At 43.6% G+C, this 26,805-nt stretch overlaps 2 protein-coding genes across 3 annotated transcripts in view; one reads left to right on the forward strand and one right to left on the reverse strand.

The window, feature by feature from the left end:
* The first annotated feature begins 774 nt into the window (after window positions 1-774).
* Window positions 775-4,406, forward strand: nkapd1 (NKAP domain containing 1). Its single transcript, XM_020508094.2, has 6 exons — window positions 775-893; window positions 1,321-1,397; window positions 1,484-1,578; window positions 2,244-2,396; window positions 2,506-2,559; window positions 2,686-4,406. Exons 2-6 carry the CDS (start codon window positions 1,329-1,331, stop codon window positions 3,062-3,064), a joined length of 750 nt encoding a protein of 249 aa, XP_020363683.1. The 5' UTR covers window positions 775-893; window positions 1,321-1,328; the 3' UTR covers window positions 3,065-4,406.
* Window positions 4,407-4,642: 236 nt separating this feature from the next.
* Window positions 4,643-26,805, reverse strand: part of LOC109909143 (leucine-rich repeat and fibronectin type III domain-containing protein 1) — a 135,515-nt gene continuing 113,352 nt past the window's right edge. For both annotated transcript variants that reach the window (XM_020508093.2, XM_031795699.1), the window contains 2 exons: window positions 23,763-25,187; window positions 4,643-6,477 (listed from right to left, as the gene is read on the reverse strand). In XM_020508093.2, coding sequence (XP_020363682.1) covers window positions 5,562-6,477; window positions 23,763-25,159 — 2,313 coding nt within the window. In that variant the 5' untranslated portion in view covers window positions 25,160-25,187 and the 3' untranslated portion in view covers window positions 4,643-5,561. The remainder of the gene's footprint in view (window positions 6,478-23,762; window positions 25,188-26,805) is intronic.

The raw sequence follows: 26,805 nt of genomic DNA on the forward strand, positions 1-26,805 counted from the left end.
CTTTGTCTGACACCGCCTGGTATAGAGGTCCTGAATTGCAGGGAGCTCGGCCCGAGTGATGTACTGGGCCGTATTAATCACAGTCTGTAGTGCCTGCAGTCGGGTACCTTGCAGTTGCCATACCAAGCGGTGATGCAGCCAGTCAAGATGCTCTCAATGGTGCAGCTATATAACTTTTTGAGGATCTGAGGGCATCCCTTGACAAAACTGGCTGTTGTTGTTATATAACCCATACCTTGCTACCACCCTAAGCATCAGTTAACAATAAACAGTTTCTCAAACACAGCTCATTGCTATCTGTTTTATATTGTGTACATAACAATATGAAAGGTGTATCACACTTCTATATACAACAGTAGTACAACAGTTCACAATGCAAAAGACTGAGGACATTCTCTCAATGCTGCTTAGCGCCTACTCTGAAAAGTTACTGATGGGCCTTCTGTGTCGTTGTGTGTCAAACCATCTGTGCTCATTAGAAAGTATGTTATTGTTAGAAATACAGTCAGTCATAATAGGCTACATAACCTACTACAGGTAATCATTGCATTTTATCCAGATGATATCAGCCAAAAAGAGTGGATTGTGGCTAGTAGCTTGGCCTTTTAGAGCCATTTCCAAGTGAGAACAACTGGCTCAATTAGTGAATTTGTGCAGTATTTCAATCACCACATCCAACCACCTCTTGGGGCCCTCAGACAATTTTTTACTTGGATACCAATGATTGACAGACACATGTCCAATCAGCGTCCAAATTGCCATGTGACGTAACAAGCCCCACATAGGCGGGATTATGCAGCAGGATATTACGCATGTGGTTCATCTGCTACACGCCACAGACAGGGAAGTCAGCTGTTTGTGTGGTTTTAATCGTAAACGTTAAAGATCGAACGGTAATTCTGGTTAATACATATTCAATCAAGTTTAGAATTAGCGATATACGATTCATATCTTGAGTTTATTTCTTATCTAGCAAAGCTTTTGTTGATAAAAGTACCCGTTTGTTAACGCTAGCCAGTTGTAGCTAGGTTGTTGTGATAGTAGTAAGTACGCAAAATACACACTTACAGTTGAAGACAGCTGGTTAGCAACACGTTTAGCTAGATAGCTGACTTGTCACGGACTGTTTTTGTGCAACCCAATACAATTGAATGGAGCGCTGGTGTATACAAATACACCCGCCTTGCTAAAAGCACCTGGCTAGCTAGCACAACTTCTCCAATGCACCTGACCTGTTTGCAGTGTGATCCCAGCATGTTGCTGCCAATGTAATTCACAGTGTTGTGTGTACAGTACCTTATACCTTTTCTCTACTTGAAGGTGTCATCATGTCCAGGGTGCCGATGGGCAAGGTGCTGCTGCGAAATGTTATTCGTCACACAGATGCCCACAACAAGGTGTGAGTGGGGGAGTTAACTAATCGGTGTGTGTGGCTTTGCACTCTCCTGTGTACTCTCCTGATGATAGATGTTGTCTGTTTCAGATCCAAGAGGAGTCAGAAATGTGGAAGTTGAGGTGGATGGAGAAGGGTCCGTCCACCAGCCACAGACCGATGCCACCATCTTCAAATCCATCCAGGTCCGCTAACTGTTCCAGCATTGAAGTAGTGTAGCCTTAGGTAGACTGATACATCAGCCGGTGATGGCAAGCTAACACTATGTACCGTCTGAGACTTATTTGGAGAACGTAAAACCATATAAACACGTGCACGAGCTCGGCTAATATGCATGCATAGGTGATAGAAGTCTGAACGCACTTAAGTTACTATCGCTTTGACAAGTTGGTTTAACAATACTTACCTGTGGATATAGGTTATTGTCTCAGATTTTAGCTGCATAAGGACCAACCACCCAGACAACCGGTAGAATAAGTTCAAATGTAATTTTATTCAGCATTCTGGCTTGCAGAGGTCCAGAGAGGAGCCTTTCCAAAAATGACATCGTCTCAGACGGTACATAGACGGTACGCAGGTGATAGCTAGCTATTTTAGGCTGCATCCTGATTCACCACCCTTTTCCCAAAGTGTGCACTTGCACACTTTCAGTCCTGGATTTCAAAGCATTGTATTTGTGTAAATATTGGTTGGAGGCAGTTTCCACCATTGTTAGATCCATGACGGGAAGTGTGCAAGTGTACATTTTGAGAGTAGGGTGGAGAATCAGGATGCAGCCTTACAATAGTTTATAAGTGTGTTAAATGGAACAGGTTGATAGACATCAGAATTAGAGTTCACTATTACTCAGGAGTCACATGCACTGTGATCGCGTGGAGGATGGGTCTGTAGATAGACTGGGAGACCGGCTGCGGAGAAGAGAACACAGCTCTGGCCAGGACGAGAGGGAGGCACGCTACTGGACCAAGGAACTCTATGACTTCGAAGCCAATGATCCAGACAGGTGCATACCTTTTCTATCTACAACTCTGTAGAAATATAGTCTTGTGAGTTTGTCGATGACATGCTATGAAAGGTGGATCTCATTGGTAATGTGCATGTTTCCTCTACAGATGGGGACACAGCGGTTTTAAGGAGCTATACCCAGAGGAGTTTAAAAGTGACTGGTATGACATGAACTGCATTAACATGAAGTACCATGTCTCATAACAGTAGTAGCTGTAGTAAAGATCTTACTATTTGCTTCGATACAAGAAATGTTGCATTTTATAATGCCTGATTTGTCTTTTCAGGGAACGAGACCGTGGTGATGATCAGAATGGGCATTGCAGAAAGAAAAAGACTAAGTCCAGACTTAAAACAGCCAAATCAAAACATCTGAAGAAGTCCTCCAAGAAGAAGAAGAAGAAGAAGAAGAAGAAAGAGGAAAATAGGACCGGTGAGTCAGATGGTGAGTCCAGCAGCGACAGTGTCAAACAGAAGAGGAAAAGCAACAAGAGCAAACATAAAAGGAAAAAGAGTGAGAGAGAGGATGAGAGCAGCTCAGAGGAGAGGGGGAGAAGGAGGAAACGACAGATGGACTCCCACAGAGACTCAGGACCAGAGTCACACAAGAAGAGGAAAAACTGGAAAGCAGGAGCGGACAAATCAGAAGACAGTTCTGAGGATTGAACCTTTTTCCATTGGCAGCCAGTAACCTGTAACTTCATACTGCTCCCTTTCAGTTACCTATCATCTCAAAGCTTTCAGTTACACCCCACTTCCACTTGAGTCCAATGTTTCCCACTAGATTTCTTGTGAACATGGCCATCACCATAGCTAGATAAGTTTGTGATTTATCCAATGACAAGACAACTGAGGAATTGGCTAAAATACAAATACAACTTTTGAACAGACCTACTGGCAGGGGAAAGCATATTGTTCTTCGCTTTACACCTTTCCTCTGCAATACTCTTTTGTGTTGTACTTCTTTCTGTGTACTGCTGAGCACAAACCTGTGTTCTCCTCCCCTTGGGCATTCTTCACAGTAATACCTCACCTCTTCTGTTACTGGTTCTGCTCCGGCTGCAGTGCTCAGATAGTGAGCTGACACTGCACAAATATGGACTCAGAAAAGCCACCTCATGACAAACTGACTGTAGAGCCATGTCTCATAGTTAGTGTCCAGGCTTTACTTTAGCTGTTATATTATGGAAAATGTTCATTTTATGCAGATTTCCCAACGAATTATGACAATCTCTTCTGCTTTTTTAAATTCAGTATTTATTTTTTAAAACTTTTGTAATTTATGGTAGTCAGGATTTCATGGAATGTCAGGACAACATTGAAAATAAAATGCATATTTGTTTGTAAAAATGTACTCTGGTTATCACCACACATTTAGACATATCACATACATCTCATGTATGGTTTTGAATACAGGATATCTACATGACTATCATTCACTATTCTCAGTGGGCCTATAGCTGTTCTATTCCATGACCATGTATATTACTCTTTATGCATCCAATTCTACATTAAATATTGCTTCCATATGGCCCTTTGGTTGAATCCTTCATGTGTACCATGTACAATAGAACATTGTGTTAATGGTGTACGGTTTCCCTCTAGTGTTCAGTTTCTACAGTACTCACTGTAGATGCAATGTGCAAGAAAATGGAATAGATTAACACTGAATGAGAATGTCTACATTTCTATATAAACTCTTTTAATAAGAGACCCGCTGAAAAAGGTGCTATTGTCTAAACCAGGTTTGAGTTTCATTCAACGTAGAGAGCAGGCCACTGCTAGAAAGCTAGAAAGAATCTTTTCAATTTCATTCCCTTCTAGTCATCACTCTGTACAAGGTTAATTTATTATTTAGTGAAAGGGCTAGAAGGCCTACAGTATCTACTATCCTAATGTTATCGATGGTCTGTCTTCACCTGGTGGCTCAATCAGTGTAGTACACCCTGAGGATTTATTTACTCATGGCTTCTTTTTCAGAATAAAGAATTTATTTGCGACAAAACGATACTTTTTCCGACCTGGTGTTTGTATACTTTGAAACAGCTTCCTTTGAGACCATTGAAGTCTCCCACATATGTTTGTCTCAACAGGCACAAGATATATCTTAATATATATTTCATATATGATGAGATATGCCTTAATGCATATAGGACTTCTCACTGATCCATGCGCAAGCAGCTTTCATGACATTGATGAAAGGATCCAGGATCACCATAAGAAAAGGACACAGTGCACAACCGGTACAGTTAACCCACACAAAAAATTTAATACCCTCTCATGAGGGATAAGTGGTCCAAACCTTGTCATACTAAATAGGGAGAAGTGTGATGACACAGGTTTTTAATGTAAGAACTTGTGGCCAACACTCAAATGCTCAGTAAAAAGTTGTGACATATGACTTACTTACATAGTACACATACACCAATGTTTTTAATATACTTCTATATGTATTTTTAGTTAACTTTTTATCTAGACCAGCCAGATACAATACCGATTAATATCATACAGTCACATCAGGAACAATACCTAGTAATATCATTGAGTCCAACCAGCATTGAGGAGTCCACAGGTTTTTCAGGTCCATCCTCTCTATGCTAACATTTGAAATCGGCATGTGTATAGTTCTATAATCTTTTTATTACTGTATAGACTGGTGTGATACTTGTCCTCGTATCGTCGTGTCTTCGTGTGCAAAAGTCTTTGAAAGAACCCAAAGAATGATCAACATACAAGATACCTGGTTGTTCACTTTACACTGTGATGTTTGTTTTTTAACATTAAATGGAAAACTGTCACATTTGCCCCACCCCCTGGCATGTAAAAAAATCTAAGCAACACTCCCCATGAAACAGGGGGAAACCATGATAGAAAGTAAGGTTTATGACTACAGTGAGCAGCATCCTCCATTTGTACATATTTTAGAATAAGGCACTGCTGCATAAAATAATGAAATGACCAACAACTCTCTGTCTCTCTGGGAGTATGAGGGGAGGCAGGATGAAAGGAGACTATGTTCTTCTCCAGCAACTCTCTCTGAGAGTCTGTGTGTGTATGCATGTAACTTTATTTGCTAGATGTGTAAATGTGTATGTGTCAAACTGTTGGTGTGTGTCTGTGTGTATGTGTGTGACAGCAAGCCAGAGAGGCCAGGTTGCATCTCTTACACTGTGCTCTCCAGCATCCATTCAGTGCTGCTGAAAGTGACTCTCCGGTTGGCGAGCGGTGAGGACTCCACGTTGAGCTGGTTGGTGGACTTGTGCCGCCTCGTCCGCGCTCTGCGGGGGTAACTGTGGCTCTGAAATATGGAGTAGTCTCCACCATCAAAGCTGAACCTGTGCCTAGTTCGTGCCAGCTCATTATTAAACCCCATGTTGGCCAGGGCACTCTTCTTGTCCTTGAGCCTGGGGGCCTCCTTGGTGCCGGCGTTGGGGCCTAGGAGACACAAGGACATGGTGGAGCCCGTCAGGCTGCTGTCTGTCTGTGTATCCTCCGATGGGGGGCCAGATCCAGAGCACTGGACGTCCAGGCTGGTCCTCTTCATCTTGTCCGTGGGCAGGGGAGGCAGCTCCACTTCCAGGATGGCCATAGTGGTTGGAGGGGTGTCCCACTCCCTCTTGTCACTGTCCACCTTCAGCACCAGGGCCATGCACTCCTTGGCTGCCACCGGTAGGGCTTCTCTCTGGTGGCTGTCCTCAGCAGGTTGCTTGGAGGTGGAGCGCTGGAGTCTGTGCTGGCTGCCGTTGGTCTGGGAGTGCATGCTGGAGCTGACCTTGGCCTTGCTGTCCTCGGGGCTGCTGTGCGCCTTGTAACGGATCATGAGGATGATAATAAACACCAGCACTGAGGCCACAATGATGCCGCCAATGATAATTATCATGGTGCCACCCAAAAACTGGCTGTGGATGAAGCGACACTGGCTGACCTCGCTGGCCGTATGGAACTGGACACAGCCCACCACGCGCGTGGCCGTCAGAGAGGTGATGCCGTCGTCGTACACCGCCAGGACACACAGGTCATACTCCCGGCCCGCCGCCAGGTCGTTGATCAGGAAGGTCTTACTGGTGGACGGGATCATTCTGCAGAAAAAAGGAGAAGGAATAAACAGGAGTGGTGAAGGTTAGCTTTGCCAGGAGAATTTTGACTGCCCCCCTCAATTACCACCAATATACTACTGTATGGAACAAAACCATGTCAGACACAGTGTCACACTGCATTCTCATTAACGGCATGCACATGAGAAAGTAAAGTAAAGACAACAGTGCTGACACTTGACTTCTAGGCATGGTGACAGCGAGAAATGACTCCTCAACATGTTATGTACAGTATACTATGATGGTAAAGGTTAAAAAGCAAGGTGACAAACAAGGTAGTGTGGAGCATTCACACATATATACTGTATATACAGTTGAAGTCGGAAGTTCACATACACCTTAGCCAAATACATTTAAACTCAGTTTTTCACAATTCCTGTCATTTAATCCTAGTGCTTCTCCACCTGCATTGCTTGCTGTTTGGGGTTTTAGGCTGGGTTTCTGTACAGCACTTTGAGATATCAGCTGATGTACGAAGGGCTATATAAATAAATTTGATTTGATTTGATTAGTACAAATTCCCTGTTTTAGGTCAGTTAGGATCAACACTTTATTTGAAGAATGTGAAAAGTCAGATTCCTAGTGGGTCAGAAGTTTACATACACTCAATTAGTATTTGGTAGCATTGCCTTTAAATTGTTTAACTTGGGTCAAATGTTTCGGATAGCCTTCCACAAGCTTCCCACAATAAGTTGGGTGAATTTTGGCCCATTCCTCCTGACAGAGCTGGTGTAACTGAGTCAGGTTTGTAGGCCTCCTTGCTGGCACACGCTTTTTCAGTTCTGCCCACAAATGTTCTATGGGACTGAGGTCAGGGCTTTGTGATGGCCACTCCAATACCTTAACTTTGTTGTCCTTAAACCATTTTGCCACAACTTTGGAAGTATGCTTGGGGTCATTGTTCATTTGGAAGACCCATTCGCGAGCAAGCTTAAACTTCCTGACTGATGTCTTGAGATGTTGCTTCAATATATCCACATAATATTCCCACCTCATGATGCCATCTTTTTTGTGAAGTGCACCAGTCCCTCCTGCAGCAAAGCACCCCAACAAAACGATGCTTCACGGTTGGGATGGTGTTATTCTGCTTGCAAACCTCCCCATTTTTCTCAAAACATAATAATGGTCATTATGGCCAAACAGTTCTATTTTTGTTTCATCAGACCAGAGGATATTTCTCCAAAAAGTACCCATGTGCAGTTGCAAACCGTAGTCTGGCTTTTTCATGGCGGTTTTGGAGCAGTGGCTTCTTCCTTACTGAGCGACCTTTCAGGTTATGTCGATATAGGACTCGCTTTACTGTGGATATAGATACTTTGTACCTGTTTCCTCCAGGATCTTCACAAGGTCCTTTGCTGTTGTTCTGGGATTGATTTGCACTTTTCGCAACAAAGTACGTTCATCTCTAGGAGACAGAACGCGTCTCCTTCCTAAACGGTATGACGGCTGTGTGATCCCATGGAGTTTATACTTCCGTACTATTGTTTGTACAGATGAACATGTCAGCATTTGTGGGTCAGCATTTGTGGGTTCGATTGAAGGCTCAAAATGGCCAGAAACAATAACTTTCTTCTGAAACTCGTCAGTCTATTCCTGTTCTGAGAAAAGAAGGCCAAAAAACTGAAGATTTTGTACACGCTATGTACTACTTCCTTCACAGAACTGGCTCTAACCAGAATAGAAAGAGGAGTGGGAGGCCCCGGTGCATAACTGAGCAATAGGACAAGTACATTAGAGTGTCTAGTTTGAGAAACAGACGCCTCACAAGTCCTCAACTGGCAACTTCATTATATTGTACCCGCAAAACACCAGTCTCAACATCAACATTGAAGAGGCGACTCCAGGATGCTAGCCTTCTAGGCAGAGTTCCTCTGTCCAGTGTCTGTGTTCTTTTGCCCATCTTAATCTTTTCTTTTTGTTGGCCAGTCTGAGATATGGCTTTTTCTTTGCAACTCTGCCTAGAAGGCCAGCATCCCGGAGTTGCCTTTTCACTGTTGATGTTGAGACTGGTGTTTTGCGGGTACTGTTTAATGAAGCTGCCTCCAGCTACAATAGTAATTTACAACATTAACAATGTCTACACTGCATTTCTGATCAATTTGATGTTATTTTAATGGCCCAAAAAATTGCCCTTACACCGTCTGGAGGTGTGTTGGGTCATTGTCCTGTTGAAAAACAAATAGTTCCACTAAGCGCAAACCAGATGCAATGGTGTATCACTGCAGAATGCTGTGGTAGCCATGCTGGTTAAGTGTGCCTTGAATTCTAAATATATCACTGACAGTGCCACCAGAAAAGCATCCCCACACCATCACACCTCCTCCTCCATGCTTCACCTTGGGAACCACACAATGCGGAGATTGTCCGTTCACCTACTCTGTGTCTCGCAAAGACACGGCGCTGGAATCAAAAATGTCAAATTTGGACTCATCAGACCAAAGGTCAGATTTCCATTGGTCTAATGTCTATAGCTTGTGTTTCTTGGCCCAAGCAAGTCTCTTCTTATTATTGGTGTCCTTTAGTGGTGGTTTCTTTTCAGCAATTCGACCATGAAGGCCTGATTCATTCAGTCCCCTCTGAACAGTTGATGTTGAGATGTGTTTGTTACTGTCACGCCCTGACCTTAGAGATCCTTTTTATGTCTCTATTTGGTTTGGTCAGGGTGTGATTTGGGGTGGGTATTCTATGTTCTATTATTTGTATTTCTATGTTTGGCCGGGTAGGGTTCTCAATCAGGGACAGCTGTTTATCGTTGTCTCTGAGAACCATACTTAGGTAGCCATTTTTCCCACCTGTCTTTGTGGGAAGTTTACTTTGTTTATGGCACATAGCCTTTAGCTTCACGGTTTGTTTTGTAGTGTTTATTGTTTTCTTCTGCGTCTTTTCTAATAAAAAGAATATGTACGCTTACCACGCGGCATCTTGGTCCTCTTCATTGGACGGCCGTGACAGTTACTTGAACTCTGTGAAGCATTTATTTGGGCTGCAATTTCTGAGGCTGGTAACTCTAATGAATTTATACTTTGCAGCAGAGGTAACTCTGGGTCTTCCTTTCCTGTGGCAGTCCTTATGAGAGCCAGTTTCATCATAGCACTCAACTGCACTTAAAACCTCTTTGGGATAGGGGGCAGCGTTTTCACTTTTGGATAAATAGTGTGCCCAATTTCAACTTCCTGCTACTCATGCCAAGAATATAAGATATGCATATTATTTGTAGATTAGGATAGAAAACACTCAGAGGTTTCTAAAACTGTTTGAATCATGTCTGTGAGTATAACAAAACTTATGCAGCAGGCAAAACCCTGAGGACTAGCCATTCAGATTTTTTTTTTTTAAGGTCACTGTCTATTCACTGGGGAACTGGATTTCTAAGGCACTTGTTTGCAGTTCCTACCGCTTCCACTGGATGTCACCAGACTTTGGAAAATGGTTGAGGTTATTCCTTTGTGAAATGAAGAAGTACGGCCATCTTGAAACAGTGTAACACTGTTGAGAGTTGGGCAAGACTAGAAAAGTAGCGTCAGTTTGTTGTTGTCCTGTATTGAAAACAGATAGACCCGTCTTCAATTTGGTTGATTATTAACATTTAAAAATACCTAAAGTTGTATTACAAAAGTAGTTTGAAATGTTTTGGCAAAGTTTACAGGTCACTTTTGAGATATTTTGTAGTGACGTTGCGCAAATTGGATGCTGTTTTTTTCTGGATCAAACGCGCCAAATAAATGGACATTTTGGATATACAGTGGGGCAAAAAAGTATTTAGTCAGCCACCAATTGTGCAAGTTCTCCCACTTAAAAAGTTGAGAGAGGCCTGTAATTTTCATCATAGGTACAATTCAACTATGACAGACAAAATGAGAAAAAAAATCCAGAAAATCACATTATAGGATTTTTTATGAATTTATTTTCAAATTATGGTGGATGCCCCATAATTTTTAAGTGGGACAACTTGCACAATTGGTGGCTGACTAAATACTTTTTTGCCCCACTGTATATGGACGGAATTAATCGAACAAAAGGACCATTTGTGATGTTTATGGGACATATTGGAGTGCCACCAAAAGAAGCTCATCAAAGGTAAGGCATGATTTATATTTTGTTTCTGCGTTTTGTGTAGCGCCTGCAGGGTTGAAATATTATTTCTCTCTTTGTTTACTGTTGTGCTATCATCAGATAATAGCTTCTTATGCTTTTGCCGAAAAGCCTTTTTGAAATCTGACATGTTTCACAACGAGAGGATTCACAACGAGAGTAGCTTTAATTGAGTATCTTACATGTGTGATTTAATGAAAGTTTGAATTTTGTAGTATTTTATTTGAATCTGGCGCTCTGCATTTTCCCTGGCAATTGGCCAAGTGGGACATTTGCGTCCCGCCTATCCCAGAGAGGTTTTAATTAAAGAAACGTTCAAAGTTCTGAAATTATCCGGATAGACTGACCTTCATGTCTTCAAGTACTGATGGACTGTCGTTTCTCTTTGCTTATTTGAGCTGTTCTTGCCATAATATGGACTTGGTCTTTCACCAAATAGGGCTATCTTCTGTATACCACCCCTACCTTGTCACAACACAACTGAATGGATGAAATGCATTAAGAAGGAAAGAAATTCCACAAATTAACTTTTAACAAGCCACTACAGTTAATTGAAAGATATTCCAAGTGACATCCTCATAAAGCTGGTTGAGAGAATGCCAAGAGTGTGCAAAGCTGTCTTCAAAGCAAAGGGTGGCTACTTTGAAGAATCTCAAATATAAAATATATTGTGATTTGGTTAACCATTTTTTTGTTACTACATGATTCCATAGATTGGCAAGAAAAAGTATGGGAACCATTTGGAATTACCTGGATTTATGCATAAATTGGTCATAACATTTGATCTGATCATTTGATCTGATCTAAGTCACAACAATAGACAAACACAGTCTAATACAAATTATTGTATTTTTTATCTATATTGAATAGATAATTTAAACTTTCAGTGTACGTTGTAAAAAGTATGTGAACCCCTAAGATAATGACTTCTCCAAAAGCTAATTGGAGTCAGGAGTCAGCTAACCTGGAGTCCAATCATTGAGACAAGATTGGAGATGTTGGTTGGAGCTACCCTGCCCTATAAAAACACTCACAAAATGTGAGTTTGCTATTCACAAGAGGCATTGCCTGATGTGAACCATGCCTCAAACAAAATAAATCTCAGAAGACCTAAGATTAAGAATTGTTGACTTGCATAAAGCTGGAAAGGGTTACAAAAGTATCTCTAAAAGCCTTGATGTTCATCAGTTCATGGTAATACAAATTGCCTATAAATGGAGAAAGTTCAGCACTGTTGCTACTCTCTCAGGAGTGGCCGTCCTGCAAAGATGACTAAAAGAGCACAGTAGTACAGAGGGCATAGGGAAATTAGCCACTCATCGCCTGATCCAAGGCACCCCGATCTCCTTCCCGCGAAATCTCTGTCTCTGTCTCTGTCATTGAGCATTCTGCGGAATGCTCAATGAGGTTAAGAAGAATCCCAGAGTGTCAGCTAAAGACTTACAGAAATCTCTGGAACATGTTAACATCTCTGTTGACGAGTCGATACGTAAAACACTAAACAAGATGTTTATGGGAGGACACCATAGAAGAAGCCACTGCTGTCCAATAAAAACATTGCTGCACGTTTGAAGTTTGCAAAGAGCAACTGGATGTTCCACAGCGCCACTTGCAAAATATTCTGTGGACAGATTAAACTAAAGTTGAGTTGTTTGGAAGGAACACACAGCACTATGTGGGGAGAAAAAAAGGCACAGCACATGAACATCAAAACCTCATCCCAACTGTAACGTATGGTGGAGGGAGCATCATGGTTTGGGGCTGTTTTGCTGCCTCAGGGCCTGGACAGCTTGCTATAATTGACAGAAAAATGAATTCCCAAGTTTATCAAGACATTTTGCAGGAGAATGTTTGGCTATCTGTCCGCCAATTGAAGCTCACCAGAAGTTGGGTGGTGCAGCAGGACAACGACCCAAAACAAATAAGTAAATCAAGAGAGCAGTTCACACCAAACATCCCAGGAATATTGCTGAACTGAAACAGTTTTGTAAAGAGGAATGGTCCAAAATTCCTCCTGACCGTTGTGCAGGTCTGATCCACAACTACAGAAAATGTTTGATTGAGGTTATTGCTGCCAAAGGAGGGTCAACCAGTTTTTCACATACGTTTCCCAATAAAGACATGAAACATATACCTGTTTGTGTGTTATTAGTTTAAGCAGACTGTGTTTGTCTATTGTTGTGATTTAAATAAAGATCAGATCAATTTGTATGACCAATTTATACAGAAATCCAGGTCATTCCAAAGGGTTCACATACTTTTTCTTGCCACTGTATGTGTTATTTCATAGTTGTGATGCCTTCACTATTATTCTACAATGTAGAAAATAGTAAAAATAAAGAAAAACCCTTGTGCCCCTGCACATTGACTCTGTACTGGTACCCCCTGTATATAGCTTCTCTACTGTTATTTTATTGTTGCTACAGACCCCCGAACAGGCCCTCATCCCCGTCATTTGCAGGAGAAAGAGATAGAGATTTCGCGGAAGGAGATCGGGGTGCCTTGGATCAGGCGATGAGTGGCTAATTTCCCTATGCCCTCTGTACTACTGACCAACGTACAATCCCTGGATAATAAATTGATTGAGCTAAAAGCACGTATATCCTAACAACATTAAAAGCACGTATATCCTAACAACATTAAAAACTGTAACATCTTACAGTATGTTTCACAGAGTCGTGGCTGAACAATAACATACAACTGGCGGGTTATACACTATCGGCAGGATAAAACAGCAGCCTCTGGTAAGACAAGGGGTGGGGGTTTATGTATATTTGTAAACAACAGCTGGTGCACGATATCTAAGGAAGTATCAAGATTTTGTTTGCCTGAGTTAGAGTGTTGCATGATAAGCTGTAGGCCACACTATCTAACTACAGAGTTTTCATCTGTACTTTTTTGTAGCTGTCAGACCGATCCTGACACTAAGACCACACTCAATGAGCTGTATACCGCAATAAGCAAACAGGAAAATGCTCATTGAGAGGGGCGGTCCTAGTGGCCATGGACTTTAATGCAGGGAAACTTAAATCCGTTATACCTAATTTCTATCAGCTTGTTAAATGTGTAACCAGAGGGGGAAAAAACTCTCGATCACTTTTACTCGACACACAGAGACACATACAAAGTCATCCCTCGCACTCCATTTGGCAAATCTGACTATAATTCTATCCTCCTGATTCCTGCTTACAGGCTAAAATTAAAGCAAGAAGCACCAGTGACTCGGTCAATAAAAAGTTGGTCAGATGAAGCAGATACTAAGTTACAGGACTGTTTTGCTAGCACAGACTGCAATATGAGCCGGGATTCTTCCGATGGCATTGAGGAGTACACCACATCAGTCACTGGCTTCATCAATAAGTGCATCGATGACGTCGTCCCCACTGTGACTGCACGTACATACCCTAAACAGAAGCCATGGATTACAGGCAACATCCGCACTGAGCTAAAGGGTTGAGCTGCCGCTTTCAAGGAGCGGGACTCTAACCCGGAAGCTTATAAGAAATCTCGCTATGCCCTCCAACGAACCATCAAACAGGCAAAGCATCAATACAGGACTAAGATCGACTCATACTACACCGCCTCTGACGCTCGGCAGATGTGGCAGGTTTTGCAAACTATTACAGACTACAAAGGGAAGCACAGACGAGAGCTGCACAGTGACACAAGCCTACCAGACAAGCTAAATTACTTCAATGCTAGCTTCGTGGCAAGTAACACTGAAACATGCATGAGAGCATCAGCTGTTCCGGACGACTGTGTGATCATGCTCTCCGCAGCCGATGCAAGACCTTTAAACATTCACAAGGCAGCAGGCCCAGACAGCAGACTGGGATAAGGATTGATTGAATATGTCCGTAAACAGACCAGCCAGCTGGTCTGCGCATGTTCTGAGGATGCGGCCGGGGATGCTGTCTGGGCCTGCAGCCTTGCGAGGGTTAACATGTTTAAATATTTTACTCACGTTGGCTGCAGTGAAGGAGAGCCCGCAGGTTTTGCTAGCGGGTCGTGTCAGTGGCACTGTATTGTCCTCAAAGCGAGCAAAGAAGTTGTTTAGGAGCAAGACATTGTGGTCCGCGACGGGGCTGGTTTTTCTTTTGTAGTCCGTGATTGACTGTAGACCCTGCCACATACCTCTCGTGTCTAAGCTGTTGAATTGCGACTCCACTTTGTCTCTATACTGACGCTTAGCTTGTTTGATTGCCTTGCGGAGGGAATAGCTACACTGTTTATATTCGGGCATGTTTCCGGTCACCTTCCCTTGATTAAAAGCAGTGGTTCACACTTTCAATTGCGCGAATGCTGCCATCAATCCATGGTTTCTGGTTGGGGAATGTTTTTATAGACGCTGTGGGTAAAACATCACTGATGCACTTGCTAACAAACTCGCTCACCGAATCAGTGTACTCAACATATCCCAGTCCACGTGATCGAAGCAATCTTGAAGCGTGGAATCCGATTGGTCGGACCAGTGTTGAACAGACCTGAGCACGGAGGCTTCCTGTTTTAGTCTCTGTCTATAGGCTTGGAGCAACAAAATTAAGTTGTGGTCAGATTTTCCGAAAGGAGGGCAGGGGAGGGCCGTATATGCGTTGCGGAAGTTAGAATAACAATGATCCAGGGTTTTGCCAGCCCGGGTTATGCAATCGATATGCTGATAGAATTTAGGGAGCCTTGTTTTCAGATTAGGTAACCTGCCTAAATAACTACCGACCCGTAGCACTCAGGTCTGTGGTCATGATGTGCTTTGAAAAACTAGTCATGGCTTACACATTGTCCCAGAAACCCTAGACCCATTCCAATTTGCAACCCGCCCCAACAAATCCACAGATGACGCAATCTCTATTGCACTCACACTGCCCTTTCACACCTGGACAAAAGGAAAACCTATGTGAGAATGCTATTCATTGACCACAGCTCACTGTTCAACGCCATAGTGCCCTCAACGCTCATCACTAAGCTAAGGACCCTGTGACTAAACACCTCCCTCTGTAACTGGATCCTGGACTTCCTGACGGGCCGCCCCCAGGTGGTAAGGGTAGGTAACAACACATCCGCTAAGCTGATCCTCAACACGGGGGCTCCTCAGGGGTGCATGCTCAGTCCCCTCCTGTACTCCCTGTTCACTCATGACTGCATGGCCAGGCACGACTCCAACACCATCATCTAGTTTGCTGATGACACATCAGTGATAGGCCTGATCACCGACAACGACGAGACTATAGAGAGGAGGTCAGAGACCTGAAACCTCTCCCTCAACATGATCAAGACAAAGGAGATTATTGTGGACTAAAGGAGAAGGAGGACCGAGCATGCTCCCATTCTCATTGACAGGGCTGCAGTGAAGCAGGTAGAGATCTTCAAGTTCCTTGGCGTCCACATTACCAACAAACTAACATGGTCCAAGCACACCAAGACAGTCGTGAAGAGGGCACGACAAAACCTATTCCCCCTCAGGAGACTGAAAAGATTTGGCATGGGTCCTCAGATCCTCAAAAGATTCTACAGCTGCTCTATCGAGAGCATCCTGACAGGTTGCATCACTGCCTGGATTGGCCTCCGACCGCAAGGCACTACAGAGGGTACTTTTTATTTCATACTTTTTTTTAGGTATTTCTCTTAAAACTGCATTGTTGGTTAAGGGCCTGTAAGTAAGCATTTCACTGTAAGGTCTACACCTGTTCTATTGTGACAAATATTTTATTTTATTTTATTTGAATGAGTAGGTGTGTCCAGACTTTTGGTACTATATATACACACACACACACACACACACACACACACACACACACACACACACACACACACACACACACACATATATATATATATATATATATATATATATATATATATATATATATATATACACACATACACGTCACAGCATCTGGAGGGAAGGACAATGCAGGCTTCTGACCAAATGCCCATGGTGCGAAGACAAGTTAGATGTGTGAAATAAACACATCGTCTTTGAACATGAAGGAGAAAAACATTGTCTTTAGGCTGACATCTGTGTTAATATAATTAGAAGCATGATAACACTTGATGGTTCTCACATGTAGGTAAAAATATCTCACCTAAAGACAAATACTCAGGTCGCTGTATAATCATAAGGGAGAACATTATACAGGCGAATAGCTCATTAAATCAGAAGTTGTAACGGGTGTTGTCGTCGGATGAGGAATAATCGGACCAAAGCGCAGAGTGGTAAGTGTTCATGCTTTTTATTTAGACTGAACACTAATAACAAAATAACAAAGAGAATGAACGAAACCGAAACAGTCCTGTAAGGTGCAGAAAACACTAAACAGAAAATAACTACCCACAACCCAATGGAGGGAAAAAGCTACCTAAGTATGGTTCCCAATCAGAGACAACGATAGTCAGCTGTCCCAGATTGAGAACCATACCCGACCAAAACAAAGAAATACAATTACTGACGATTCCAAGATGGCATAGCAGTGAAGACGTGTTTGTTTGTCCTCTCGTGTACTTTTGTATTTTTCGTATTTTTTGTATATATATTTCAATTTATTTTCAATCTCTTTTCAATTTTTAATTCGATTATACCTTCCGGTAACCTGCCTCACCCAATGTGATACGGAATCGCTATTATTTTCAATTTTAGAACACATTCAAGAACCTCCAGAAGCTAACCAGCTAATTAGCTACAAGCTATTTAGTCATTGTTAGCCACTGCTAGCGGCTTTTACCTTCTGCACAGATACCAGCCCTGTTTTTAGTCTGGATAATACTCCTTAGTCTACCAGTATCGGACTGTTTCTCCACAACAACGCCGGATTCCTGCCGTAATCCCTGGACCACTACTTCTGATCTTCACAGCTAGCTTGCAGCTAGCTAGCTCACAGCTAGCTTGCACTCACCGTGGCACCCAGTACCGAAGCTATGCCTGAGGCCCACCTCCCGGCCTACTCAGCTGTTCACCCGAACCCCACTCATATACGGCTAAAGCCCACTACTCCACCGGATCCTTGCTGTAAACTCTGGACCTTGGCACCGGATCACCGCTGCTACCGATTGGCTATAGTGGCTAACGCCACTGCCACGGAGCTAGCACCAGTTAGCCGTGAGCCAGGCGCATCTCCCGGATAGCAAACTAAATTCTACAATACCTCTTTCGCCATCTGGCTTGGATTCTCTGTCGACACGGCGCCCCGCCGCACCACCACGACTGGTCTGCCAACGAATACTGCATCCGCTGTGCCTTCAACCGGACTCCGTCGGAGCAGACGCTCCTACTAGCCCCGGGCTACTAACTTTAAACGCTGTGTCGCCCGCATGCTAGCGTAGTGGCAGCTTCCCGGTTCCATCTACTGCTGCCCCCTGGACACTATGATCACTTGGCTACATAGTTGATGTCTGCTGGACTGTCCATTAATCACAGTACTGCATTCTGTTTATTTATTTTTTATCTGTCGGCCCCAACCCCGAACTCAGGCTCTGTGTGTAGTTAATCCGACCCTCTCTGCCTAGTCAACGCCATTTTACCTGCTGTTGTTGTGTTAGCTGATTAGCTGTTGTTGTCCCACCTGTTGTTTTAGCTAGCTCTCCCAATCAACACCTGTGATTACTGTATGCCTCGCTGTATGGCTCTCTCAAATGTCAATATGCCTTGTATACTGTTGTTCAGGTTAGTTATCATTATTTTAGTTTACAATGGAGCACCTAGTTCCACTCTTCATACCTCTGATACCTCCTTTGTCCCACCTCCCACACATGCGGTGACCTCACCCATAACAACCAGCATGTCCAGAGATACAACCTCTCTTATCATCACCCAGTGCATGGGCTTACCTCCGCTGTACCCGCACCCCACCATACCCCTGTCTGCGCATTATGCCCTGAATATATTCTACCACGCCCAGATATCTGCTCCTTTTATTCTTTGTCCCCAACGCTCTAGGCGACCAGTTTTGATAGCCTTTAGCCGCACCCTCATACTACTCCTCCTCTGTTCCGCGGGTGATGTGGAGGTAAACCCAGGCCCTGCATGTCCCCAGGCACCCTCATTTATTGACTTCTGTGATCGAAAAAGCCTTGGTTTCATGCATGTCAACATCAGAAGCCTCCTCCCTAAGTTTGTTTTACTCACTGCTTTAGCACACTCTGCTAACCCTGATGTCCTTGCCGTGTCTGAATCCTGGCTCAGGAAGGCCACCAAAAATTTGGAGATTTCCATACCCAACTATAACATTTTCCGTCAAGATAGAAGTGCCAAAGGGGGAGGAGTTGCAGTCAGAACGTGACAGCGTACCCCATTCAAAAAATGTAGAACCAGGAACAGATTTAGAACTTGGTTCATACCAGACCTGACTGCCCATGACCAGCACAAAAAACATCCTGTGGCGTACTGCATTAGCATCGAATAGCCCCCGTGATATGCAACTTTTCAGGAAAGTTAGGAACAAATATACACAGGCAATTAGAAAAGCTAAGGCAATCTTTTTCAAACAGAAATTTGCATCCTATAGTACTAACTCAAAAAAGTTCTGGGACAATGTAAAGTCCATGGAGAATAAGAGCACCTCCTCCCAGCTGCCCACTGCTCTGAGGCTAGGAAACATTGTCACCACCGATAAATCCACTATAATTGAGAATTTCAATAAGCATTTCTCTACGGCTGGCCATGCTTTCCACATGGCTACCCCTACCCCGGTCAACTGCCCGGCACCCTCCACAGCAACCCGCCAGAGCACCCACCATTTCTCCTTTACCCAAATCCAGATAGCCGATGTTCTGAAAGAGCTGCAAAATCTGGACCCCTAAAAATCAGCCGGACTAGACAATCTGGACCCTCTCTTTCTAAAATTATCTGCCGAAATTGTTGCAACCCCTATTACTAGCCTGTTCAACCTCTCTTTCGTATCGTCTGAGAATCCCAAAGATTGGAAAGCTGCCGCGGTCATCCCCCTCTTCAAAGGGGGTGACACTCTAGACCCAAATAGCTACAGACCTATATCTATCCTACCCTGTCTTGCTAAGGTCTTCAAAAGCCAAGTTAACAAACAGATTACTGACCATTTCGAATCCCACCATACCTTCTCCGCTATGCAATCTGGTTTCAGAGCTGGTCATGGGTGCACCTCAGCCACGCTCAAGATTCTAAACGACATCATAACCACCATCGATAAGAGACATTACTGTGCAGCTGTATTCATCGACCTGGCCAAGGCTTTCGACTCTGTCAATCGCAACATTCTTATTGGCAGACTCGACAGCCTTGGTTTCTCAAATGATTGCCTCGCCTGGTTTACCAACTACTTTGCAGACAGAGTTCAGTGTGTCAAATCGGAGGGCATGTTGTCCGGTCCTCTGGCAGTCTCTATGGGGGTGCCACAGGGTTCAATTCTCGGGCCGACTCTTTTCTCTGTATATATCAATGATGTTGCTCTTGCTGCGGGCGATTCCCTGATCCACCTCTACGCAGACGACACCATTCTGTATACTTCTTTCTGGCCCTTCTTTCTGACACCATTCTGGCCCTTCCTTGGACACTGTGCTATCTAACCTCCAAACGAGCTCCAATGCCATACAACACTCCTTCCGTGGCCTCCAACTGCTCTTAAACGCTAGTAAAACCAAATGCATGCTTTTCAACCGTTCGCTGCCTGCACCCGCACGCCCGACTAGCATCACCACCCTGGATGGTTCCGACGTAGAATATGTGAACATCTATAAGTACTTAGGTGTCTGGCTAGACTGTAAACTCTCCTTCCAGACTCATATCAAACATCTCCAATCTAAAATCAAATCTAGAGTCAGCTTTCTATTTCGCAACAAAGCCTCCTTCGCTCACGCCGGCAAACTTACCCTAGTAAAACTGACTATCCTACCGATCCTCAACTTCGGCGATGTCATCTACAAAATAGCTTCCAATACTCTACTCAGCAAACTGGATGCAGTTTATCACAGTGCCATCCGTTTTGTTACTAAAGCACCTTATACCACCCACCACTGCAACCTGTATGCTCTAGTCGGCTGGCCCTCGCTACATATTCGTCGCCAGACCCACTGGCTCCAGGTCATCTACAAGTCCATGCTAGGTAAAGCTCCGCCTTATCTCAGTTCACTGGTCATGATGGCAACACCCACCTGTAGCACGCGCTCCAGCAGGTGTATCTCACTGATCATCCCTAAAGCCAACACCTCATTTGGCCGCCTTTCCTTCCAGTTCTCTGCTGCCTGCGACTGGAACGAATTGCAAAAATCGCTGAAGTTGGAGACTTTTATATCCCTCATCAACTTTAAACATCTGCTATCTGAGCAGCTAACCGATCGCTGCAGCTGTACATAGTCCATCGGTAAATAGCCCACCCAATTTAACTACCTCATCCCCATACTGTTTTTATTTATTTACTTTTCTGCACTTTTGCACACCAGTATCTCTACCTGCACATGACCATCTGATCTTTTATCACTCCAGTGTTAATCTGCTAAATTGTAATTATTTGCCTACCTCCTCATGCCTTTTGCACACAATGTATATATTTTTTCTTCTTTTTTTTCTACTGTGTTATTGACTTGTTTATTGTTTACTCCATGTGTAACTCTGTGTTGTTGTCTGTTCACACTGCTATGCTTTATCTTGGCCAGGTCACAGTTGTAAATAAGAACTTGTTCTCAACTAGCCTACCTGGTTAAATAAAGGTGAAATAAAAAATAAAAAATAAATAAAAAAATAACAAAGAGAATGAACGAAACCTAAACAGTCCTGTAAGGTGCAGAAACACTAAACAGAAAATAACTACCCACAACACAATCGAGGGAATAAGCTACCTAAGTATGGTTCCCAATCAGAGACAATGATAGTCAGCTGTCCCTGATTGAGAACCATACCCGACCAAAACAAAGAAATACAAAAATATAGAAAAAAGAACATAGAATGCCCACCCAAATCACACCCTGACCAAACCAAAATAGAGACATAAAAAGCTCTCTACAGTCAGGGCGTGACAGAAGTGATATAAACAGAAAAGTCAACCAACATCAACAGGTCTAAACTTGACCTTATGATGCCTTGAGAAAACTTTACAGGACACTGTCCTAATTCCTGCCCTGTTAGTGCAGTGGTGCACATTGGGCCAAATTCTTTGTATGTTTTATTATCAAGAACACATTTTTATTTACAATGACGGCCTACACCGGTCCTATGGGACTACCAATCACGGCAGGTTGGTATCAAACCAGTGATGCCTAGTAGTGACACCTCTAGCACTGAGATGCAGTGCCTTAGACTCTCGATGCAGGCCTACGTACTCTCAATTCAAGGGTATTTGAATGAGTAATGCAAAATGGCAGTGTTAGCACATACCTAGCTCATTTAAGATGGACTGAAATGAATGATTTAATTCCATGTATCAACTCTATAACCCTGGTATTAGAGTGCCCATTTTGCATTAGTCAGTTCTATAATATTCCTCATCATGAATTTATGTTGAAGATAAGGACATGGAACCTACACTAATTGAAGCATTGAACTCAAGAACTGTATATAACTATTAAATTCTACAGCAATTCACAAATCAGATTGGCCAATAGGTAAAATTACTTTCTGCAATTCACGTTTGGCTATAGGCTGTACGCAAAAACTTTGGTTTAAAATTCCCATGATGGTATTAATACAATATCTACTTGTCAAATGATCAGATATACATTACTATAATAATCTCTGTTGTTTGACCCATTGTGTTTTTACTCATCAATGTGATGCAACCAAACCTGGGGTCCCGAAAGGCACCGTGGTCTAAGACACTGCAGTACTTGGTTCGAATCCAGGCTGCATCACATCCAGCTGTGATTGGGAGTCCCATTTGGCGGCGCACAATTGGCCCAGCGTCGTCAGAGTTTGGCCGGGGTAGGCCGTCATTGTAAATAAGAAGTTGTTCTTAAATGACTTACCTAGTTAAATAAATACTATACGGCTGATTGCTAAATAGCAGCTCAACACCTTGTATGTGTTTAGTGAGTCATTCTCACTAAACTGGGGCGGCAGGGTAGCCTAGTGATTAGAGCGTTGGACTAGTAACCGGAAGGTTGCAAGTTCAAATACCCGAGCTGACAAGGTACAAATCTGTCGTTCTGCCCCTGAACAGGCAGTTAACCCACTGTTCCTAGGCCGTCATTGAAAATAAGAATTTGTTCTTAACTGACTTGCCTAGTTAAATAAAGGTAAAATAAATATTTAAAAAATAAAAATTCATCAATGTGGAATAAATTACATGTTGTAATATCTATCATATTAAACAGGGTTCCCCTAATGTTCCACTGATAGTTCTTCAAAATGGTAGAAGTCTGCAGCAGATAGCAATCATGTTCATGTCTGACTCATGGGTTTCCTGGGCACAATTATGTCCTATTGGGATTATGGTAAGGGTTGGGGTTATTGTTGGTTTGGTGATACGGACTGGGAAGTGATAGTGCCTGCTGAAGCTAGATAATATTGAGACAAAAGGTTATATTTACTCTCTAAAGGCCAAGTCATAAGTGTTAATCGTATCATTTTTGTTTTCCCATAGGCCTAGAGCTAACAACTGCAAATGTAAAGTCATACTAAGCATTTTTTTCTATTAAAGCCAACATATAGTCTGTTTATACACTCTTTTATCCCAAAACCATAATAAAATTGTGCACTTACTTACATTTAGTGACATAGTTAATTATACAGCACCTATGCAGCTCTGGGAGTTATGGATCTATTATAATGGACTGTCATGTCATTCAGCAGATGGGCATTCCAGATGGCTCAGACCGTCTCCAGAGCTGGCTCAGACCTTCGCCCCCTGCCCCAACGCAGCCCCATCCCCACCCCCTTTTTTGTTGTCGAGTTTAATGTCCTTGTCTATAACCGTTCTGTACTTTGTCATATATTTGTATGTTTTATGTAGACCTCAGTATCTGCTGCATATGCAGTAGCTAATGGGGATCCTAATAAACTAAACTAATCCCGCTTTCCACCAGCTTCAGTCCTCCAGCCACAGCGCTCCCATTCCTCCAGCCCCAGCGCTCCCATTACTCCAGCCCCAGCGCTCCCATTCCTCCAGCCCCAGCGCTCCCATTCCTCCAGACCCAGCGTTCCCATTCCTCCAGCCCCAGCACTCCCATTTCTCCAGCCCCAGCACTCCCACTTCTCCAGCCCCAGCCCCCACATGGCTTACCTGTAAACCAGTGTGTCGTCTGCAGTGCTGTTGTACTGGATCTGGTACATCCTGATGCCTGGGATGTGGCGCTCGGAGGGCCAACGAATCACAGCCGAGGAGGAGGTCAGCTCGGCCACCACCACTCTCTTGTCCTGGTGCTTGTCATGGCCCTTGGTGTCGTTGCCTGACTTTGAGGAGGTGGTGATGTCAGAGAGGCCCCGATCGGCCTCGCGCATGTGGTGCAATGTGTTGTTGACGAGCAATGGCAGAGGGATCATGTTGATCTCCACAGCAGCTGTGGCGATGCCGGCAGCATTGGAGGCCACACAGTTGAAGGCACCACTGTCCTTTAAGGTGGTGATGAGGATGTCCAAGGTACCGTTGTCATACAGGATAGTGCGGGAGTTGTTGTGCACCAGCTTACCGTCGGGGAAGCGCCAGTGGATGGCTGGGTCCGGGTCTCCCATGGCCTTGCACTTGAGGGTGACCCCCTGACCCTCCATGACGTAGGGCTTGGTGGATATGTGTTTGGTGATGAGCGGGGGCTCGCAGATGAACTCCTCCTCCTGGATGGACCAGAAGTACTTATCCATGAGATGTTCTGGGGAGGCGCAGGTCTCCAGGTCGTCCTCCCGGGTCAGTCTGCGGAGCCACAGCAGCTCGCAGTTACAGTGGAGAGGGTTTCCCCCGAAGCTCACCGCCAGAGAGGACGGGTTGGAGCCCTTGGCATCTGACAGCACCTGGGCGTGCTGAAACAGACTGTCCGGTGGTAGCTTCTGTAGCCGGTTGGAGGTCATATCCAGACGAACCAGCTTGGTGAGGAGCGTGAAAGTCCCAGCTCCAATGTGATCAATCAGGTTGTGATCAAGGGTGAGGGTGTTGATGTGGCTCATCCTGCCTATCTCCTCCCAGGGCAGGGTCCTCAGGTTGTTGTTTGACAGATCCAAGTCCTCGATGGTCGACACAAACTCATCAAAGGAGGTAGGGGCCACATGGTGGATCTGGTTGTTCCCCAGTATGAGGTGGCGGAGGTTGACCAGGCCTTTGAAGTGGTCGCTCTTGATGACACTGAGGCGGTTGCCATCCATGTGGAGGGCTCGTAGAGAGCGCAGGCCCAGGAAGGCATTGGGCGTGATCTGGCTGATGGTGTTGCGGGACAGGGTGAGGTGGACCAGGCTGGTCATGTTGAAAAAGTCTTTCCTGCGGATAATGGTGATGAAGTTGTCTGTGAGACGCAGCTCTACGGTCTTGCGGTCGATGGTTGGAGGTACAAACAACAGACCGGTCTTAGCGCAGAGCAGAGTCAGAGTGGGGGAGAGGTGCTGGCAGATGCAGCGGCCGGGGCAGTTGTAGCCCTTCACCAGCACCGCACACAGCAGTACACACAGCAGCACACACACAACCAGACGCTCCATGGTCTGTCTGTCTATCAGGTTCCAGATCCTGGAACAGATAAAGATAGAGAAAGAAAGGGCAGAGATACATTAAAATAAGTATTTGGCATTATCCCTTAAAAAACAGAGAATATTCCAGCAAAACAAACACAAAGTAGCTAATATGCCATGCCAGCAGACTGTCGATCCCATCCAAATTTGAATAATTGCGGTGTCGTTTTTACATGGAGCTAATATGTCATATATATGCCCTATCATACCGTATGCTTTGTGTGTTTGTCTAGCTCTGAACTTCACAATAGTGTAGGGAATTAAGGGGAGAAGGGGTACTTGTCAGCACTGCATAAGGATTTATATGGCCTTTTCATGCTCCCTTCACTCTTCATGCTTCAGAACTGTACTGCAGAATTAGACATGAGTCTGTCAAGTAAATCATAGCAACAAAACATGAAGGTGAGATGACGAGACCTTGGTTCTAAATCCATCAGATGGAGGTATTATTAGATGGTTCTTAGGTGTTGAGGCTGATGTTCAGATTCTCTGATCCCCATTTAGTGCTATTGATCCAGCTCTGAGAGCATAAGTCTGCAGTGACAGGTGCAGAAAGAGATCCTTGAGTGTAATAACCACCAAATCACAATGAAAGCCCATTCTTTCATGACTGCTGCCATATCCCCATGCAGTACTTCTCCCTCTTTTCGGTATCAATCTTTGTTGCTGATGCATTTAACACTCAATGTTTATCACAGACGGAGCCCATGTATAGGGATATGATGATAACTGACTGTTCTCCACGGATAACCAATCATTACTGGCTATGTATTTTTTTTTTAAATAACAACCGTCTACTTGTCTAGACTGGCAGTCTTTTGATTTGTCTTTAGCTTGCCTTTCATCTTTTCCTTTGGATCAGATGTTCTTTATCTTTCCATTTCTTTATTGTATATCACACATCAAGGATTCATATCATATGACATGAATCTTTTGATTGTTTTACTAAGAAAACATATATTCTACTTTTTTTCTAAGAACCCCCAGATATAGAGAGCAGAACATGAACAATAACTAAAAAGTTTAAGACTATGACAAGCTATTTTATTCATATGTGTATATTTCCTATATGTACATTTGCATTTAGGTTCATTCAGTTCATCAGGATATCACGGGAGGCTTTCTTGCTTGTAGCACACTGTGCCTGGCTTGTGTAAATTATTTATATCAATCTGACCCTTTTTAGAAGCTGGAGAGGTAAAATTAAAAAGTAGGTTATAGAAAACACAATCTCATTTCATACAACAAAAGTATTATACAATGAATGTGTTCTCGGTTGGTCTGAATATATATATGTTTCATCAGCGCAAAACATCAATTGTCTCATATACTTTTAGGTAGAATATTGTTCTCCAACAATTGTGTAAGCATTCAAATGGTAACTAGGCCACAGAACTTTTCTCTGGTTTCTCTGAGGACCATCTGTGCTCTAGCGTTTCCTGCCATCACCATTGAGGATACTCTATTGATCTCTCAGCATCTCCGGTGAAGAAAGAAAACTTTGTTGCCAAGGCAACTCTGGTGTAGAATGTAGGTCTTTCAATTGCATTAAGATGTTAAGCTGCCAGAAAAATAAGGTTTCAATCCTAATGGAGATAGGGAAGATAAGGACATTT

Source organism: Oncorhynchus kisutch, linkage group LG18, assembly GCF_002021735.2.
Source record: "Oncorhynchus kisutch isolate 150728-3 linkage group LG18, Okis_V2, whole genome shotgun sequence".
NCBI classification, from domain to species: Eukaryota; Metazoa; Chordata; class Actinopteri; order Salmoniformes; family Salmonidae; genus Oncorhynchus; species Oncorhynchus kisutch.